Source organism: Schistocerca gregaria, chromosome 4, assembly GCF_023897955.1.
Source record: "Schistocerca gregaria isolate iqSchGreg1 chromosome 4, iqSchGreg1.2, whole genome shotgun sequence".
In the NCBI taxonomy this organism is placed as follows: domain Eukaryota; kingdom Metazoa; phylum Arthropoda; class Insecta; order Orthoptera; family Acrididae; genus Schistocerca; species Schistocerca gregaria.
Genome location: NC_064923.1, coordinates 81,450,797 through 81,470,995, shown reverse-complemented (window position 1 = coordinate 81,470,995; position 20,199 = coordinate 81,450,797). Strand labels below are relative to the sequence as shown.

General features: G+C 42.0%; 1 protein-coding gene across 1 annotated transcript in view; it reads left to right on the top strand.

Annotated features, from left to right (window-relative positions):
- The first annotated feature begins 538 nt into the window (after positions 1-538).
- The window catches only part of LOC126267606 (myogenesis-regulating glycosidase-like), a 185,753-nt gene continuing 166,092 nt past the window's right edge, over positions 539-20,199 (top strand). The window contains exon 1 of the mRNA XM_049972906.1: positions 539-610. Within this exon, the coding sequence (XP_049828863.1) occupies positions 539-610 (72 nt within the window). The remainder of the gene's footprint in view (positions 611-20,199) is intronic.

Here is a 20,199-nt window from a genome sequence, read left to right as displayed (position 1 = left end):
AAATAAGCTGGAAAACAGTAATACTAGACAAAGCGGTAGACAAGTTTACTTCCGTATCTTCTTAAGCTGGCTTCTCCGACCCCAGGTTCCGTACCTCGAATTGTTCGGTGGAGCATCCTCTATGTGGAAAGAAGACGCGCGTGTGGTTGGGGGGGGGGGGGGGGGGCGCTGGAGGAATACTTAACTTTGACAATTAGGTAACTAGAGATTCGGAAAAAGGTCAGCTTGGACTGGAATGTGAGAAAAAGTCGGTTATGGCCTTCTGAAACAATGAGCCCAATATTCGCATTAAGTTCAAATGGTTCAAATGGCTCTGAGCACTATGGGACTTAACAGCTGTGGTCATCAGTCCCCTAGAACTTAGAACTACTTAAACCTAACTAACCTAAGGACATCACACACATCCATGCCCGAGGCAGGATTCGAACCTGCGACAGGAGCACTCGCACGGTTCCGGACTGCGCGCCTAGAACCCTGAGACCACCGCGGCCGGCTCGCATTAAGTAATTTGGGAAAACAAACAATGGGAACTCTAACAATGGAGGAGATTTTGAGTTCTGATTCTTCCCAGTTCGAGTCCAGTGTAAAAAATGTTTCTCTGTGCTGGAAGGTATGTTGGTGACTCTACTGAACTTCTGCCTGTCAATATTTCTACCATACAGAACCACCCCTTCAGTGAAACTACAGTGAAAATTATGCGCAAATGATTTTAACTGAAACTGACAAGGCCTTGTGCAGCGAAACTCTAGGTGAAAAACTCTATTTTTATTCCATGACTATTTCTATTATTCCGCATTTAGATAACTAATTTTAATGAAGGTTTTCAAGAGTTCTTGTCTACTTGAATAACAGATAGGATTCAATATCACCATACATTTATTTCTAAAAGACATTAAATAAAGGACACAGGTCAATACAACGCGCTCATTATATTGTTCCTAATCCTCATAAGGTGAAGTGCTCTGATAGTTGACAACGATGAACAAAGGGTGGTAACTTGAGTCTAATAATGATCTTGAAAAAAATGGATAAAGCGATATAACTGTGATTAAATACCAATGATAGTGAAAGAAAAAACCGCAATGCGCTTAAACTGGGCAGCGACTGCCGCTGTTACGAGAGCGCGATGAACTAAGAGAAATTCGCTGTAACGGTCCCTTGTGCTGGTGGTGGAAAATGCTCACCACGCACATGCGGAAGTGTCGAGATGTGATGCCCCGTGCGCCTTCTCATCGGGCCGAACGGGGAACCTCTGCCTCCTCCTCTCGTTCGCGATCCACCTTCGTCCCAGGCTCTTGAGTCCGAAACCAAATCTCTTCTCCAAGACCGAATCGACTAATCTCCTCCGCAATTGCAGTCGAATCACCCCAGCTGCCTCACATTACATCCAAGTCTGTCAAAACACTGTTGCTGATATGTGATACAGCGCGGCTCATGCATCTGTGTGGCCTAAAAAGTTCACAACTTTCCCGGCAACGCTGTCTGCGGTCTCCTGCATTGTCACTCAATTTCGTACGTTCCGGCGAAATGTTTTCATTGGCCTAGCTGATACCGATCTTACAGGAAGCTTCCCAGAAAACTACCCCTACCGAAGAGGGGAAATGCATCTCCCCTCCACAGGTAGAGTAGCCACTCCCTGACAACTCGGTGAAAGTAGTCGTAGATAGATTGGCCTGTGGCCTCAGGGACAACCTGTTGTGGTCCTATTCCGAGCTCTCCATGGCCAGTGACCGTGCCAAGCCTAAGACTGAGTCCTCTGCAACGTATCCCATTCTACGAAGATGCCGGCCTGGATCTACCTTCCCCCTCTCTATACCTGCAACTTGTCGTATTCTCAGAACTGCGACCATTGACTGCCATATGCCACAGGTGTGGCCGTCCGACAAAACATGGGCTCGGCTCTCCGCCTCTAATGGCTTCATGCATCCAGATACCATTAAACTCAGCATCACAACTACTGTAAAACCTCTCTAATAGTTTCATTGACCATAGGGCCTGTAATTGTATGTTCGATCAAATAAATTTGTAGAAGAAAGATGGGTCGTAAGTATCTGCTGTGTTCCAACAATTTGATCAGCGACCCGTCTCATGTGATGAACTTGGTCCTGACTGACAAATACGTATATGCGACCATCCTTACTTCTGTTCTGTTCTGTCAGCGAATTATCTTGCAATGCCTGAATAAAGACTGACGTTTGTCAATTTGACAAGAGCTTAACTTGTTCTCAAAAGTTGTAATTTTTTTATTTCATTAATAAACTGATTTCTCACACTACATCCCTTTCCATTCTCTAGAAACCACTATGAATTGCATGACAGAGAGTACTTGCTACTGTACCAGTCATTTATGTTTCTTCCCATTACATTCTCGTATGGAGTGGGGGAAGAACGATTGTTGTGAGGCCTCTGTGCACACTCTAATTAGTCTAACCTTGTCATTGTGATTCCTATGATTCCTATGTAGAGGGCTGTAGTATATTCCTAGACACATCGCTTAATATTAGTTCTTGAAACTTCGCAAGTAGGCTTTGATGGGATTGTTTGTGTCTATCTTCAGCTGTTTGGCAGTTCAGTTTTCACATTTTCACGATGCTATTCCATAAGTCAAACAAACATGTGACCATCTGTCCTGCCCTTTTCGTATAGGTTCAGTATCCCTTACTGGTCATGTTTGGTACGGATCCCACACACATGAGCAGTATTCTTACGAATTCGTAATCCCAAGCATTTGTTTGAGGTGACCGATGTCAGCTCTGACTCATTGACATTTTACTCATAGGACTCCATAGGTTTTTAAGTGTGCATTTTACTTTTTTGAATATTTACAATAAGTTGACACTCGCTGCAGCACTTCGGGATCTTTTCGAGATCTGAATGAATATTTGTGCAGAATTTTACAAACAGTGATTCGTTATAGATAACCACATCAGCTGCGAAAATTCTGAAGTTGCTATTAGTATTCTCTGAGCACCATAATATACAAGACTTTGGACAGTTGATTTTTGGATCACTTCAGCAACCCTTCTTTAGACGGATGTGACCTTCATAATTAAACTGCCACGTGAACGTCGTAACTACATAACATGTATGTTAAAAGCTTCGTCCCAGGTGCAGACATGTATAATGGATAATCTAGCTGTATGGAAGATCTGTATTCATAATTATGTTGGCTATAGGTCATGTCACCCGCCTCTGTAACTTAGTGGTGGGTGTAGATGCGGAGAACCTGGATTCGATTAACTGGCAGTGCCAACGATTTTTTCTTGATGGGAGGACTAGAATGAGTTGCACACAACCTCGTGATGCCAGCTGAGGAGCTACTGGGAAGACGTGGCCCCAATGACTGTAAATGGGACAAAATGGCCTGGAGAGCGGCGTGCTGAAGCCATACCCTTCCGCACAGTATCTGCATGTAGCTGCAAGGTAGAGGATGAATCGGTGACTGGTTGACATCCCTTGGGTCCTCAAGTACTGGAAGAGGAGCTCTTTCCTCGTTTGGTAGGTCGTTTAATGAAAAATTATACATAGCTCTGTGGGATGCTGTACTAGTTCAAGTAACGACACATCTTTCCCGTTGTTGTGGCTATGGACACGATCTAAAACAGGACGTCATGAAGCAAGTATATGTCGAAGTCTGCATTTTACAATTTTTTATGTTTTTCACCTGGGTTTTGCATCGTTGAACCTATCGAATTAACAGAACCTTATTGAATAACTTTTTTCTCAAATTCGCAAGTACAAATTACTAGCTACAGGACGATTATGATGCGTATAGGGGATTAGATACCGGTATATAGAAGAGAGAGAGAATTTCAGTCACACTTAAATTTCCTGTTGTGGCGAATGCCGGAATGATTCCTTTCACAAATGCTTGCTCTATTTGTTACCCCATCCTATTCTTATCAGCCAGTTGTAGATAAGACTTTTTAATATTCTTTTCCTTATCTTGCACCTTTCCTTTATTTTCCTAACATTTTTGCATCTCTTTTACTCTTTTCTCTTCCTCTTTTCTCTCCTCAGGGTACCACGTCAAATACGGCTCAAGTCAATGAGTGTGACGAAAGTTACTTTAGCATATTAGTATGTTAGCAAGGTTATCAATGCGTGTTGAAATTTGAAACTGAGAGAAAGGAGATGATGAAAGTTGGCATCATAGTGCAACATACACTACAACAAACATATTCGCATTTGCGAATAAGAACAACCTCCAACTGTAGAAGGGAATGACGACATTGAAAATTAGTGCCAGACAGAGACTCTAACCCGATTTCCCGCTTGTCGCGAGTGGTCACCTTTCGGCAATCAGTGAACACTTCACTACCATATCTGAAAGAACAGGTACTGTGGTGACTACAGCCGCTTGGAATACAACAGACGTATTCGCTGTTGCGAATATGGGCTACCTTCAACTATAGAATGGAATGACGACATTCAAAATTTGTGCAGGATGGGGACTCGAACCAAGTTTTTCCGCTTGTCGAGAGTGGTATCCTTAATCATTCTTTTTTCCTCTTTAGCTTCCCTAATGGAGTAGAGCGGTCAGCTTCTGGCTGGAAGAGAGAGGACAGGCAGGGATCGAAATCCAAGGCCTGTTCACGGTGCCTTCCCCTTTTTGTTCCTGAACAGCACACTTTTTTGCAAGGTAGGGTCTACAAACAATCTTTATTCGTACAATGTGCCCTCGTAGGAGTAAATCAAGTGTCTAAATAGCAGAAATGAAATTAAATCGTAATTACAAAGTGAAGAGCACCCTTCGGGCAGAACTAGCATTAGACAGTACATCCGCGGCTGCTAGCGACAGGTCTACATATCCTTCTAACCTGCCATTGGGACTGGGCTCATCTTCACGAGAAACGTGTCTGTACGTTTCTGTCACTTAATCTGCTCTGTAAAACTGACACGCACGGAAGGTTAATCTCACACCCAGCACTACTCAACTGCGGGGAGGATCCGAGAAGAAACTACCCAGATAATTAGCACAATACCGGTGGCAGCGCATATGGCGCCGGAGACGAGTGAACAGCTTCAATAGGAAGGCCGAGCAATCGAAAAAGTGTTTCCCACTATCTCAGTAATGATCCGGCATAGTCAAACCTATCAGCCACATCACTGCATGAATCTTAGTACTTGGATAAAACATCATATCAAGGAGAAGAAAGGAGGTCAGAGTCAATGATTTGTGCACTCAATGGTGGCCAACATCAGTCTCGTCCACGCTCAGATGGGAGATCCTTAATCCAGATGTTCATTTATATCAGGTAGTTGGCACTGTAGAGAGTCTGCCGCATGTATGAAATGGAGTCTGGTGATTAATATATTTAAGCCTAACCAATAAATACCAGGCTGCTATTGCATCCAAATTGACGAGAGTGTAGTGCCCTGAACTCCAGACCACCAGCCAAGTAAAGTAACTTAAAGAAGAGAGCTTTCGATCGGATTCTGGGAATGGCCTCACATGATCTGGCAGTAAATGTTGCAGGGCCCCTGCACTCCAGCGACTTACTCAACAATTTGGCTTTGGTGTAATGAAGTTCAAGGAAAATCTCCCAAAGGCGAAACAGTCAGGAAATATGCGCTACTGCAATTGGTGGAGGTCAGTTCTTCTGAGTTCCCACGAAGCTGTACTGGCAGCTCGCCACATCCTCAGCGTTATGGCAGTATACAAAGCAGCTGCTCTAACCCACATTTTGCTCATTCCAAGACCGCCATCTGTGGTACGGAGAGTGAGCATACCATTTGGCACACTGATGATCATTTCCTAACTGGTAAAGTAACCAAAGATCGCCTTCAGACTATGCGTTATCATCTTCATCACTGGGAGGACTGTAGCCTGATGGAGCATCATGGACACCACATAGATGTTGAAATAAGTCATCCACTGGAACATGATCATAGGCTGCAGCAGTCTGCTGTGGACATTCTTATGCGTTCTTTGATGAGAACGGCAACACCACTGCCATGTCTGTGCATGGCGCCTGGAAATGTTGTATCCATAAACAGTTGGGAATTAGTCGAGGTGCACATCCTGTAAGAGCCCTAAGTCGATATCTGCCGCCAACAACATGTCACGAAACATGCGAACCTTGACCCTTGAAGTGATGGTATTGAGGTTAATTGTGCACATCTAGTAGGCCTGGTATCACGGGCACTCATTGGGAGGCGTGGGCCGTGGAGACCAGAAGAAAACCCCATTGTTGACAACGGTTCCCCTCCAGAATACAATGGCTTTTAACTGTAATGATGTATGCAACTGCAACCACTTTAGCTACAGCAGCAGACGCCACATCCTTGACATCTTCACCCCTCTCAGTTTGGCTTGATCATCCTGCAGAAGTTCCAGGGCAGCTGAAGGTTGCAGCACATCTATATTGGAGGGCAGGGATCGAATCCACCTACTGTCCATCGAACGAAAGTATGGTGCTGTGATGTTTCCTGCAAGTCTGCTGCCAGGAGATCACATTTTCCTGCTGGGAGTGGTCGCCACTGTCAGCATCACCCAGCAGGTATCAGATAGAGACAGTCAGCATTTCTTCTGTCGCTTTGGAGCCCATTGTTTTCTGACATGAGCATGTATATCCAACAACGACTGGTGGCTCTTGCCATCGCAACAAAACCATTGGTCTTCACCACCAAGTCTGCAGCAGCCAGTCTCTCGTCTGGGACCATTCCCATATTGTGTTACAAGACCAGTGCTGGGGAGTGTTCGACAGTGTAAACTGTCTATCCTTGGTACACTGCTGCCATAATGGAGGCTGCCCATAGTGCATTGGAGATGATCCTTCTGCCAATAGTTTATGATTAGATGATACAGACTGAAGGGACCCCATGAGCAAGATGGGGTGATATCTTCTATTTCCCTCCCCCTCCCCTCCCTCTGGCAGCAGTTGCGTGATGTGACTTTGTATGCATTCTGACCTGGGATGTCCCTCTTGTATGCACTCAAACATGTCTTTAGCTGACTGTCGTAATTTACGATGTCATGGCATCTGCTTATATTCAGATAGGATATGTTTCATAAGGTCTATGCACATCTAGCGCACTCTGTTCAGAACTGGTTACATCCGTCTGAATGTCTGAAGGTGACTCATCTTAATGGGGATTCTTTCACAAGAAGCGTCATCCACAAGTTTCACATAGCCCACCCTACTCACACTCTATACTGACTCATAATAATCGAAGCGAACGTCATCACATAAAAATTGTCCAATGTCCAACGCATTTGGTCGGGCACACTCGGTCGTAAAATTGAACTTCAATTACGACTTTCACTGTAAAAATTTCATGGTGCATCGAAGAAAGTAAGTTGAACGGAGAAGACTGTAAGCCACACCAACATTGCGCGAGCGCTATAATAGCAGGGACGCAAACAAGACGTACAGACTGCTCCAGAGCCAAAGGCAGACTGTCCATTTTTGGCTCTCCATGCATGCTTCATTGTCAGACCCAAACATCCATATTTGTTCGTCCATGTGTCATTAATTGGCACTGGTACACTTACTGCAACTCCCGTACAAGAGTGACGTTTAATAGAAACCCACTAGCCTGGTATCGGGAGATAAATGTGGCCCTGTACGGAAATTACAGTCCAGATTCATGAAACACGGACGACGACATTTCGAGGTTTAGGTCTAGCTGTGAAGCATGTGTTGTTTGCCGAAATGATTAAGGCCATCACATGTGTCAAGCAGGTAATTCGGTTCAGGTCCCAGTCCAGCAGAAATTTTTAGGATCGTCATTCCATTCCACAGCTAGACCTTGCTCATATTCACAATTGCGAATACATTTCCTGTGTTTCATAACAGCTAGTCACCACATTCCTGTTCATTCGAACATGCATGCATCATACTTCGTACTAACACAGGCACTGCAGTTCATATAAAATTAGCTTTCAAACAGCAACAGGTGGGCTCCTGAACTTGATGCTTCTCTGCTACTGACAAGTGGGCCGACTGTAATATCATATTTTATTAGGGAAATAGCTGTGTCAGATATTGTGCTGTGTGAAGGAACTTTCTAACCATTCTAATTACTATAGAGAGTTTCAGGCACATTACGTCGACATGGAGTTGGAGAGACACTGGGAAGATTAGCGAACGAACCTGCAAATAAACAACACAACAACTTTCAAAGGACTCAAGAGCACGCAACAAGAAATCTGCCACATTTCTCCACGCGTCTAATCCTCATCACCGATTTCGTCCAAATTTATGGTATATGCAAGGCTTGGCGTGAAATACAGGTAACAGAAGTGAGAACACCAAATGCCAGGCCCGCATCTAGTGTGGGGCAAACCTGGTTATCTGCACTCGGCGGCAATTTCAGAGGGCACCAAATTCATATTCTTGAAAAAAGACTTGTTTCACAAAGTGCCTAGCATCCAGTGCACGTTTGTCTTTCGATTATTCAATGATTTTTAAACTCATAGCTAATGATTTCTGAACGAATCGTAAGGTGACATTTGAATGCGTGCGTAGTGTACATGATGTCCCTGCCAGGGAAATTCCCGTCGCATCAAGAAATAAAAACTTTCACGCTGACAAAAGAGGACGGGTCTATACGCGTTGAGCCGATTAAACCCAAACAGGTGAACACCATTCGCTGTTTGTTTATGTGGTTGATTGGGTGTGAGAATGAGAAGCGTTGTTATTATTACTAGCGAAATTCATACATTCTGACTACCAGAGTGGAAGTAAACGAGTAACAGGTATAACTGGGAAAAAAGATTACATATTATCTTCTCGGAATATCCAAGAAAATAAAATTTTGACAGAAAATATTTGCCAGATCGCTACGCTACTTACGTTGCGTTCACAGTGTCACCGAGATCGGTGGATTCCGCCGACGACCGCCATCGTCCGAAGATGGCCAATCTTTTCGAATGAGTACATCACTACGTGCATGATCACAATGTAGCCGATCTCATAGCCCGAGCGTACAGATTTCATAAACAATCGGTCAAATTCAAATCAGTTTTAGGTCAAAACGGCCGACACGAGACGAAGCATGGCCTGTAAAAAACTGATACGTTTAGTCAAAAGAGTAGTCCAGGGGAAGAAAAGTGTCATAGGATATAGTTCGGAATTTATGATTAGAGCTGGAATAGCTGGTTTATTGGAAACCACAAGTAGGCAAAATCTTTACCATCTTTATCGTAAATTTTAGGTGTAGATTATAACCTTGAAAAATAATTTGTTCAAGTGGAAAGGATGGTGTATCTTATGATTAACATTACTGTGGCTGATCTTTTTGGATTGTGATAGGTGGGCATTAGCTGTGTAGCATTTATTTTTACCGCTTACTGACGTTTTTATGTCAGTAGGCTGGTTATTCTGTTACGTGAAGTTGTTTGTAAATGTGGTGTACGTATGATTTCCACATTACATGTAAGAGTATCTAACTCCACCCTTTGTGTTTGTCCTCCACACATAAACTGAATGACACTCATTGAAGATTAACTGCCGGTCATTGTGGCCGAGCGGTTCTAGGCGCTTCAGTTTTAGAACCGCGCGACCGCTACGGTCGCAGGTTTGAATCCTGCCTCGGGCATTGATGGGTGTGATGTCCTTAGGTTAGTTAGGTTTAAGTAGTTCTAAGTTCTAGGGGACTGATGACTTCAGATGTTAAGTCCCATAGATCTCAGAGCCATTAGAACCATTTTTTGAAGATTAACTGTCGTATGTCTGCAGAATATCAAATAAATTCAGATTTCTGGTGCTTGTCTAGAAGTATGCTATGAGCTCTATTAAAAATCCGATACTCACATTAAATATGCAATTCTGGCTCAAGTAAAACTAGAAGTGACCCTTTGGTATTTGACATTGCTTAGTACAAAGCCAGAGGGTCCGTGTCGTCCGTTTACAGTAGCTTCCACTGCACAAGTTTGCGAAGCTTGTGTTCAGTGGCGTGATCCTTTGTGAAATCTTCGATACGGTGACAACTCATTCACATAACAGCCGCCCGAGGAATTTATTTCACCTTGCTCTCACTTATTCAATGGGGACATCCGTCGACAAGGTAAGTTTCTTGCGGCTTTTACGGCGTTGTCGATCACGAAAATTATTTTATTTTTCACGACGTTGACGAGCACAGAAAATTCGTGTTATACAAAGTATAGCCATCTTTAGTTTATCACGCGCACACCCATGTATATCAAAAGCCCACTTAATACTTTGCAGCCAGGTTTCGTTTGTTTTTCCACTTTGTTCTTTGAGCGTCTTTCGTACAGTTGCATTGCATAAGGTTTCTGCAGTGTCCTTTCCACATACTATACACATAACAAAAAAAAAAAAAAAAAACGAATACAATTATAAAATGCACTGATCCTATTCATTTGCTAACATGTCATTACCGTTTCCTATATACATTATCGTATGTAACAGATTCTCTTCCCTTTTTGTTGCTCGTCGTTTTGTTTTAGTACATTTTATTAAATAACAATTTCTTTACACTGTTTGATTACAGTTATAAGAGTTCACGTTTTACTCTCGTTTGGTTATACATTCTTCCTGTAACATTCGTACAATAATCGATTCTTTTTTCTTTTGTGGCATAAATTGACATACATCTCGTTTCAATTTACAATGTCTTCTTGTTGGAGCATATTTATTAACTCCAAAGAAGTAGTAAACCATAGTCGCTACAATAGATAGTATGCATGGCCTCGCCTCTCTAGCGTTCTCCAGGAAGGATCTACACACTACACGATTGAGGAAATTCCACGGAGTGGCATTTATGTGCATTTATGTCTCGTTACTAGACTTAATTGTGATCGCAAGAACAAAATAGTTTGTTGTTTATAAGCACAACTCAAATCTGACGATACCAATCGTATTAAATACTTATTCAGTGTTTAAAAGTGTAGCTCAATATTCGCTTGTGATGTTCGTTGTATAAAGGATAACCATTTCATATGCTGAGGTATGCAGAGTTGTATCATCAATATGATATGTTACGTACAGTGAGTGTAAAACAGTGTTTACATAAGTAACAAACATGCATAAAAATTTCAGTGGAAATCAGGTGTTTGACGCTTTCAAGCGTAGTCGACGACCCCTTGACGGCTCCTTCATTATTTTGTAGTGCCCAACTTGAGTTCAGCATCATGATATGTGACCTACTGCAACTGTTTTCTTCTTCACATACTCTCACACTATCTCGTTCATACATATTAACTTATAACTATATTCATCTTGCGGTGCGGTCCTTTCTTTTTCTTCTTCTTCTTATTATTATTAATTACAAAGTTCCCAGAGTGGAAGACGCTAAGCAAAGATGGTTCATTTTCCGTTCTTCTTGTTCTTTTTATTTACCCAGCAGTTTTTCATTGTTTGTGAAAATTTTGCTCTTCTTTCTTCGCACCATTTTTTCCGGTTCTTTGGCTTTTGTCTCTGGCTTATTCTCCGATTTTTGTACTTTTATTCTAAAATTGATCCTTACATCTATTTCTTCTTTGGTGATTTTGGCTAATTCAAAATCTTTTTTAACATTTTGGATCCATTCTCCTCCATTAGCGAGGGAACCTACGTATTTTACTATTCCGTTTGTTAGTCTGTGTTTGGGAAGCCTCATTATGTGGCCATAGAATTTGAGCCGTCTTTTCCTCATATTTGTCTCTATGATAGAATATTCTTCAATTTTCGACGTTTTCTGTAGTCTATATCTATTCTCGGTCCATCTTGGCACCAAAATTTTCGTAATTATTTTTCTTTCCTCTTTCTTTAGATTTTATATATCAGTTTCCCTGTTTAGTACCAAGGTTCCCATGGCATAAAACTTTGATGGTTTAATTACTGTTTTGTAGTGTTTAATTTTGGCATTTAAAGATAAGCATTTGTTATTACTGAGGTTTTGCACTAATTTTAAACCTTTACAAGCTTTTATATTCTTTCTTGTTGTGCATATTTTTCAGAGATAATTTCTCCTAGACATTTAAAGTGTGATACTCTGTTAATTTCTCAATATTTGGTTTGTAATTTGAAAATTTCTAAATTTGATTTTGTAAACACTCTTTTCAAATATTACTGCAGGCCGACTTTCTCTGCGCATTCTAGTAGTGTATCTAGAACTACATTGAACACCAAAGCCGGTAACTCATCACCTTGTCTAATCCCAATTTTTATCTCGAATGGTTTTGAAAGTTTTCTCATAAATTTCACTTTGGATGTATTTGTTAATATCAGCTGAATGATTTTTTGTATTTTCTAATCCAATCCTTTTTCTTCAAGAATCATAAATAGTTCGAGTCTATGGATTGAGTTATAGGCCATTTTAAAGTCGATAAAGACATGTACTATAGGTTTGCCTCGCATCTTCATTATTCTTGTGATTGATTTTAGGATTAAAATTTGCTCTGCCCTCGATCTGTTTGGCCTGAAACCAACTTGGAAATCTGAGATTTTGGGTTCTAGCAGTTTTTGTGCTCTTTCAAGAATGCAGGCTGATAATATATTATATGTGACAGGGAGTAGAAAAATTGCTCTGTAATTATTCACATCATGTATGTCCTCTATTTTATGTGATGGGTTTATTAAGGTACACTTCTAATTTTCTGTGATTTCTTCGGTAACCCAAATACTTTGAGCAATTCTTATTAGTTCCTTTCTTTAATTAGGCCCTAAACGTTTCAGAAATTCAGATACAATTCCATCCTCCCCAGCATTTATCTTTCTTCACTGTAGGACGTGTCGATGCCTCGTTCCCTGGAAGAAAAACTAAGCACTAGCTGAAAACTAAATCTTCGTAGATAAGTGTATAGTGGCTCGATGGCTACTATTCCTCTTTCATATGTCCAGCCCTGCATTCATTCACTTCGTTGTGCAGTCGTGCAATCACAAAACTTTCTTAACCCTCGCATTACCAAGTGGGGTATTCTGACTACCCGAGGTTGATTTTTTTCCCTATAATAATGTTATCTGAAGGGCCACATGCCTGTGGACTCATGACTTTGTACTAAAGTGATTGACGTTGAATTCACACTCACCACTGTCTAATTTTTTTGGCTTCATCATTGTTATTCAAGTCATTTGTTGGTGGGATTGTGAGACTACTCTGCTTGGTATGAAACGTCTTTTTTCTTATTTGTAGAAAAAGTAGATTTTGGTAAGTGTATCTGTTATTCTTCTTCTCTGTTGAGTTTTTCCATAGATCCAATGTTTGTTATTTTTGCTGGTTACTGTTGTTGAGTTGAATTTGACGTTCACTTTTGAGCTGACATTACACGAGTCAGTATTTCATCTGCAACTAAGGATGCCCAAAGGACTTTATAGCGAAGAGATAATGGAAATTCTATACAATTCTGATGTCAGTGACGATGAAAATGAATGAGACATTGATAATGAACTGGATGTATATATGGGACCTCTTGACAAAGACCATATCATAGCATCAAATGAATCTGATGATGAAATATCAGAAGACACTGCACATTCACGTGAACAAGTAGAAGAAGAAGATGAAGATGAAGAAGAAGAACAAGACACTGGAGATTTGTTTGTTTCTAGAAGTGGACTACAATTTTCTAGTGAACCTCCGAAAGGTGGCCGGCATCGACGTCGCAACATTTTGAACGTAACACCTGGCCCAGTGAATGATGGAAAAACAATGAAAACAATAACAGAGTCATTTTTATTATTTATTTCACTGGAAATCGTGAGCATCATTGTAGAATAAACGAACAGGGAAGTCAAACCAGTAATTTATTTAAGGAATGCAGCTCATTCTTCGAACAAAACGACATGGAGAGATATAAATGCAAGTGAAGTGTACGTTGTATTAGCAATTCTAATAGGAGCTGGTCGAACTCATGGACATCGCATAAGTGCTTCCGATCTGTGGGGAGGTAATGTTGCCTTTCGGCAACCATTCTTTTCTCCTGCCATGTCAAGAAACTGATTTTGGTATATAATGAAATTCTTGCGATTTGACAACAGAGACACAAGAGCACAGAGAATTGAAGCTACAAGCCATCAGGGTAGTGTTGGACAAATTTCATTGTAACGTGTGCAAGAACTTCTCTCCTTATGAATATGTGACCATTGATGAACGATTAGCAACGTACCGAGGAAACTGCCCTTTAGGGTTTATATGAAGAGCAAGCCTGGCATTAAAATTTGAATTTGTGCTGATGTCAAGACATCTTACTTATTACGGATCCAAATTTACACAAGAATGGTGGACAATACTAGGGAATTGAATCAAGGACAGAGAGTTGTTTTGGATCTTATGGAACCATTTCTGAATAACGGTCATGGTGTAACAATATAATTTTTTCACCCGTTTTCCATTGGCTGCTGAACTACTAAAACGAAACACGACATTGTTTGGTATCTTGCGTTCCAATAAGAAAGAGATTCCAAAGGAATTCTTGGCAAACAGAAAGAAATAAGTTCACTCATCAATGTTTGGTTTCACAAATGACTTGACCCTAGTTTCCTATGTTCCAAAGAAGAGAAAGGCAGTAATACTACTCTCTACTCAACATAATGAGAGACAAGTGAGTGGTGAAGAAAGTGAACACAAACCCGAAATCATACTGCACTACAACAAAACCAAAGGTGCTGTAGATAATGGGGACGAAATGACAAGAGAATACAGTTGTGTCACAGGAACGAGGCGGTGGCCACTAAGAATCTTCATGGAAATGATAGATATTGCAGCACTGAATGCATATATTCTGTACACTCAAAGATTTCCTGAATGGCAGAAGAATAATCGAAGCCGACGTAAAGTCTTCATGACTGAACTGGAATTTGGACTCAGCAAAGGCAACAAGAAAGAAAGAGCCAAAAGTATCAACGGTCTTCATAAAAATGTACAAGATGCACTGAAAGTTTATGGTATTGCAATTCCTACATCAGTGATCCAGACCCAGCGTTCCAAGTTACCAAAGCCACAAGGATGTCAAAATTGCAAGAGAAACAAAGATCGGAAAACAAGATTCTGTTGTGTAACGTGCAAGAAGCCTGTTTGTAATATACACAGAACTCTTACAGTGAAGTGCATGCAGTGCAAAAATATACTTGACTGAAAAGTTGAAAAAAGTCTTGTGTTATTTTACTGCAGTGACTGTTGAGGCACATACATTATTAATTTTCTGTTCGTTGAGTACTGAATTTAGTGAAAGATATAAAAATGTTTTGTGCTTTGTATCTGTGATATGATTAAATACTTCCAATAACCTGAAAAGCTGTTTTCCAGTACTAAATTAAGCCATTCAATGGAAATAACGAAATCCGAGAAGAAATATTACAATAAAACACAAAACTCTTTTGGGGTAGTCCAAATACCCCGCTTGGTAAAATAGAGGTGTGAAAAAGGTTGGTAATGGGAGGGTTAATGCCATGTGTGCATCTCTACTCACTTTATAAAGCTGAAAGATAAAGTGTATTATAGGCGTCGTGTGACCTCTTATTCACTTTGTCACTAATACTGTACTCGCTTGTTTACCTGCAGCAAGACTTTTCTGGTCCATCAAATACTGTAAAATTAGTGTGTGTACTTTTAGTACTTAAATTTGTAAGTATTGTACATACATAGATATAATGTATATAGTGGCGTAACTCTATAAAATATCTCGTAGTTTAGTTCTCTTTCCGTGTATATAATCCCTTAGCTTATCTTTGTATGTGTGTATTATGTAGATAGTCGTAGTATAGACTTTCTATTGGTTTTCTATGTCCCTGTTTATGCAATAGGCTTTACAATTGCCAGTGCTGGCTGTAGCTCATAGAGTTTGTTTGTTTTGGATGCTCCAACACTCCCAGCTGTCTGTCTGGTGCGTACGTGCTTGCGGTTTCTTGACTACCCCGCTCCCCAATGAACATGCGCTGCGTTGCTCTGATAACACGTACGTCGCGGCGAGTTGTGTATTGCATTGCGCGCTACCATGCGTTTCACAGGTTCAGTTATTTGTTTACAACTGGGCTACGTGCAAGATGAAGCGTTGTATTTCGAGTATCGTCGACTCTCGACACATAAAAGTAGAATTCTTCCTTGTTACTTTCACTCATTGTTTACACGTCTGACATATAAGGAAAAACACACAAACAAAAACTTTCCTTACCAACTAACAACATAAATTCTATAATGTGATTAGCCAGCATGCTAAATCCAATATTAATATACACATATACAACGTAGAGGGTAAACCTACCTTGACCGTATCTGATAAAGCAAGTGTCGATCAAGTTCATGCCCCCACTCTCCTCGAAGGTCACAGAAGGGGGGCCTACAGTGACCGTTTCACGTTTTCCGGCGTCGCGGTGACATCGGTCTGAGGGTTTAGGCGTTAATTCCATTACATGCACAGTTGGTATCTGATTACGCCAATTAGTATCCTGTGAAGCTCTCGACTGAAATTCTCTTTGCTTTTGGGCGTTACTTTTGCTGGTCGAAACCCGCTGTCTGTAGGTTATTCGGCTGTCTGGTATTGTTTTGCGTTTGCGAAGCGATCGGCTGATTATTGCCGGTAGCTTGTGTCTATACATATTGTACAGGTTTGCCATACGCTATTTGCCCGTTGTAGTTATTTTTGCTAAATTTTTGCCCATTTCTTTTACATCCGCCATTGAATTAACGACTTTCTCCATTGCCGTTGTTATCACCGTTATCGTTACCATAGGTCTGTGTGGGGTAAGGTTGCCATCGATCGTGTTGTACTACGAATCCGTTGTTCACTTCTTGGTTCGTAAATCTGCGTATTAACAGGCTTGAGTCGTACTGGTCTTTCTTCGTATATCAAATCTATTGAGCCAAGTACAGATTGAAAGTATTTGGCAATGAGTCTTCCATAATGTGGACAAGAAAACGGCTCTTTAAAATTTTCGGCACGTCTACTTGAAATGCCGAGATTGTCCGATATCTGGTTTTATTCAAATATTTTTCAAAGTAGCCCCTTAAGCTTCCATGTTTGCTATTGAATGGAGCTTGGTTTAATATTTCATGCCTGCCTCTTGTACAGCCTCAGACCAATATTTATCCAGAAAGGCTGTCTCAAACTGTTCACAGTAGTGGCAACATTCCGCCATGTCCGTAACCCATAGCAGAAAGTCACCCTGTGTGTACCCATCAACAAATCAAATTTTCTGGGCTTCGGCCCAGGTGCGAGGTAAAGCACACCGTGGGGTGTGTTCTTTCCCCTTCAGAGGTAAATACCCAAAATTGTCGATGTCCAAGTAATCCCTCATCTGCAAGTCATGTTGACAAATACGCCGCACTATCAGCGACAGACATGTTTATGTTCGCTTGTGGCGTAGCACATAGCAACTACGCTTGCTCGACAGTTACATCTGCCGGCAATTGTTGCTGCATTCTGCAATCTTCGCTGTTTTCCTTAAACGCGCTAGCCACGTGTTGTGGGTATCCTGTGAAAGTATCTAACTTCTCTAAAAGCATCACTTTGTTTTCTGTCGAATGTTGTTTTCGAATGTTAGTAGTTTTAGCAACACTGCCTCGTAACCTCGTAAGCTTCCTTTAAACCTGAATCTATTTTAGCAAGGAGTTGATTTTCTTTCCCCTTTAACGCTTCTTCTACAGTGCCTATATAAATTTTGCACCCTGACACAACCTTTTCAGCAAGGGTGTTGCCCTTATCCAGCAGCTCAGCTTCAGCGCTTTCAGTTACTTCACTCTTCTGACGACAGTACTATTATTACAATCTATGGAAAAAAACTAAGGAATTAACCGAATGGGACGGATATCGTTAAATGTGATGCATATGCACAGACAAATGATTACAGTTTTTTAAAAAAATGCATGATTTATTCAAGGAAAAGAGCTTCACAAATTAAGGAAGTCAGTAAAGCCTTAGTCCACCTCTGCTCTGGCAAACTGCTATTCAGCTTGACATTGATTGACAGATATGAAGATGGTATCTGTTCTTTTGCACGTTGATTGACCGATGCCACTGGTGATCTTGCTGCTCTCGAAAAATGAAATTACAATGACAATCAGACAATTAACTGCTTACAGGTGTCGGTAAATATCAACGGGGACAGTTGAAAATGTGTGCCCCAATCGGGACCCGAACCCGGGATCTCCTGCTTACATGGCAGATGCTCTATCTTTTTTTTCTTCTGTTTTTTCCATTTTGTTCGGTATTGTTCGTTGGCTCTGGTCTGGGCGGACAAGTCATGCGTTCAAATTGATCGCTGATTCCTTTACTCAGTTTTTTTCTATCACAGAAGGCGTGCAGCCCGCTGACCGAACACTGAGCCATCGAGGATACAGAGATAATGGCTCTGAGCACTATCGGACTTTCCATCTGAGGTCATCAGTCCGCTAGACTTAGAACTACTTAAACATAACTAACCTAGGACATCACACACATCCATGCCCGAGGCAGGATTCGAACCTGCGACCACAGCAACAGCGCGGTTCCGGATTGAAGTGTCTAGAACCGCTCAGTCACAACGGCCGGCAAGGACACAGAGGCTAGTGCGACTGCAGGGACTTATCTCTGGCACGCTCCCCGTGAGACAGAAATTTCCAACTTACTGTCCACACAATACATTTGCAGCGCCCCTGCTCGCTACTCATTAGTCGCTCTTCGAGAGCTGGAAGATCACCAATGGTATCTGTTCAAAAACAATGGTTCAAATGGCTCTCAGCACAATGTGACTTAATTTCTGAGGTCATCAGTCGCCTAGAAATAATTAAACTTAACTAACCTAAGGACATCACACACATCCATGCCCAAGGCAGGATTCGAACCTGCGACCGTAGTGGTCGCTCGGTTCCAGACTGTAGTGCCTAGAACCGCACAGCCACTGCGGCTGGCGGTATCTGTTCTTTCGGTCATGTCCAAAAGAACAGATACCATCTTCATATTGATAAGGCTTACTGGCCAATGATCTTCTTCAGTGCGAATGCACTCAAATTGCTCAAACTCCTACGGGAATCGGTAGACTGACTGCTGCGATGAGTATAGTGGGCAGGGCACAACAGATGTAGTGTGTGGACAGTAAGCTGGGAATGTGGGTCTCACGGGGAGCGTGCCAGAGATAAGTCCTTGCAGTCGCACTATCCTCTGTGTCCTCGATGGCTCAGTCGCACAGAGCATCTGCCATGGAAGAAGAAGATCCGGGGTTCGAGTCCCGTTCGGGACACACATTTTCAACTCTCCCAGTTGATATTTATCAACGCCTGTTAGCAGCTAATGGTCTGGATTTCATTGATTCATAGAGTGATTTGATGTGCTCCTGAAGAATATCGTGCCAAATTCCTTCCAGTTGGAGCGTTAGATTGTCAAAATCCTGAGATACTTGGAGGGGCCTGCCCATAATGCTCAGAACGTCCTCAGTTACGGGAGATCGGACGAACCTGCTGGCCAAGGTTGCGCCTGGCGAGCACGTAGGCAATCAGTAGAAACTTTCGCCGTGTGCACGCAGGCTCTTACCTTTGCAGAAATGTAAGCCCAGGACGGTAGCAAAACAGGACTTTGCTGTGAAGGGACGCGGATGACAAAAAAAGTTGTCCTGCTATGGAAACAAATGGCACCCCAGACCATAAATCCTGGTTGTCGAGCAGTATGGGAGAGGGGGGCTCATTCAGTTTGGTATCCCACCGTTGCTTGGGGCGTCTCCATACGCTTCTTCGGCCTGGAGTCTCATTGGCTGGAGTAGAATTGTCTTCAGTGATGAGTCCCGCTTTGAACTGAGCCCCAATAATCAGTGAAGACGTGTCTCGGAACGCCATGGACAGCAGTGGGAGAGCAACCAGAATGTCGCCAGCCATACGGCCAACAACCACGAATGTTGGTCTGAGGTGCCATTTCTTTTCATAGCAGGACAACTTTGGTTGTCATCTATCGCATCCTTACAGTATAATGGTAGGTCGACGACATTCTACGCCCTGTTTTGTTGCTCTTCATGGGAAGCCGTCCTGAGATTATGTTTCAGCAAGGTAATGTCTGCCTGCACACGGCGAGACTTTCTTCTGCTTGTGTTCGCGCTTGCCAAATCCTACCTTGGCCAACAAGGTCGACGGATCCTTACCCAATTGAGAATGTTTGGAGCATTATGGGCAGCCGTCCAACCGGCTCGGGATTTTGACGGTCTAACGCGCCAATTGGACAGAATGTATCCCTCAGGAGGACATCCAACAACTATATTAATCAATGCCATGCCGAATAACTGTTGCATAAGGGCCAGAGGAAGTTCAACGCGCTATTGACTTGTTGACTTTGTGAAGCTTTTTCTCCAA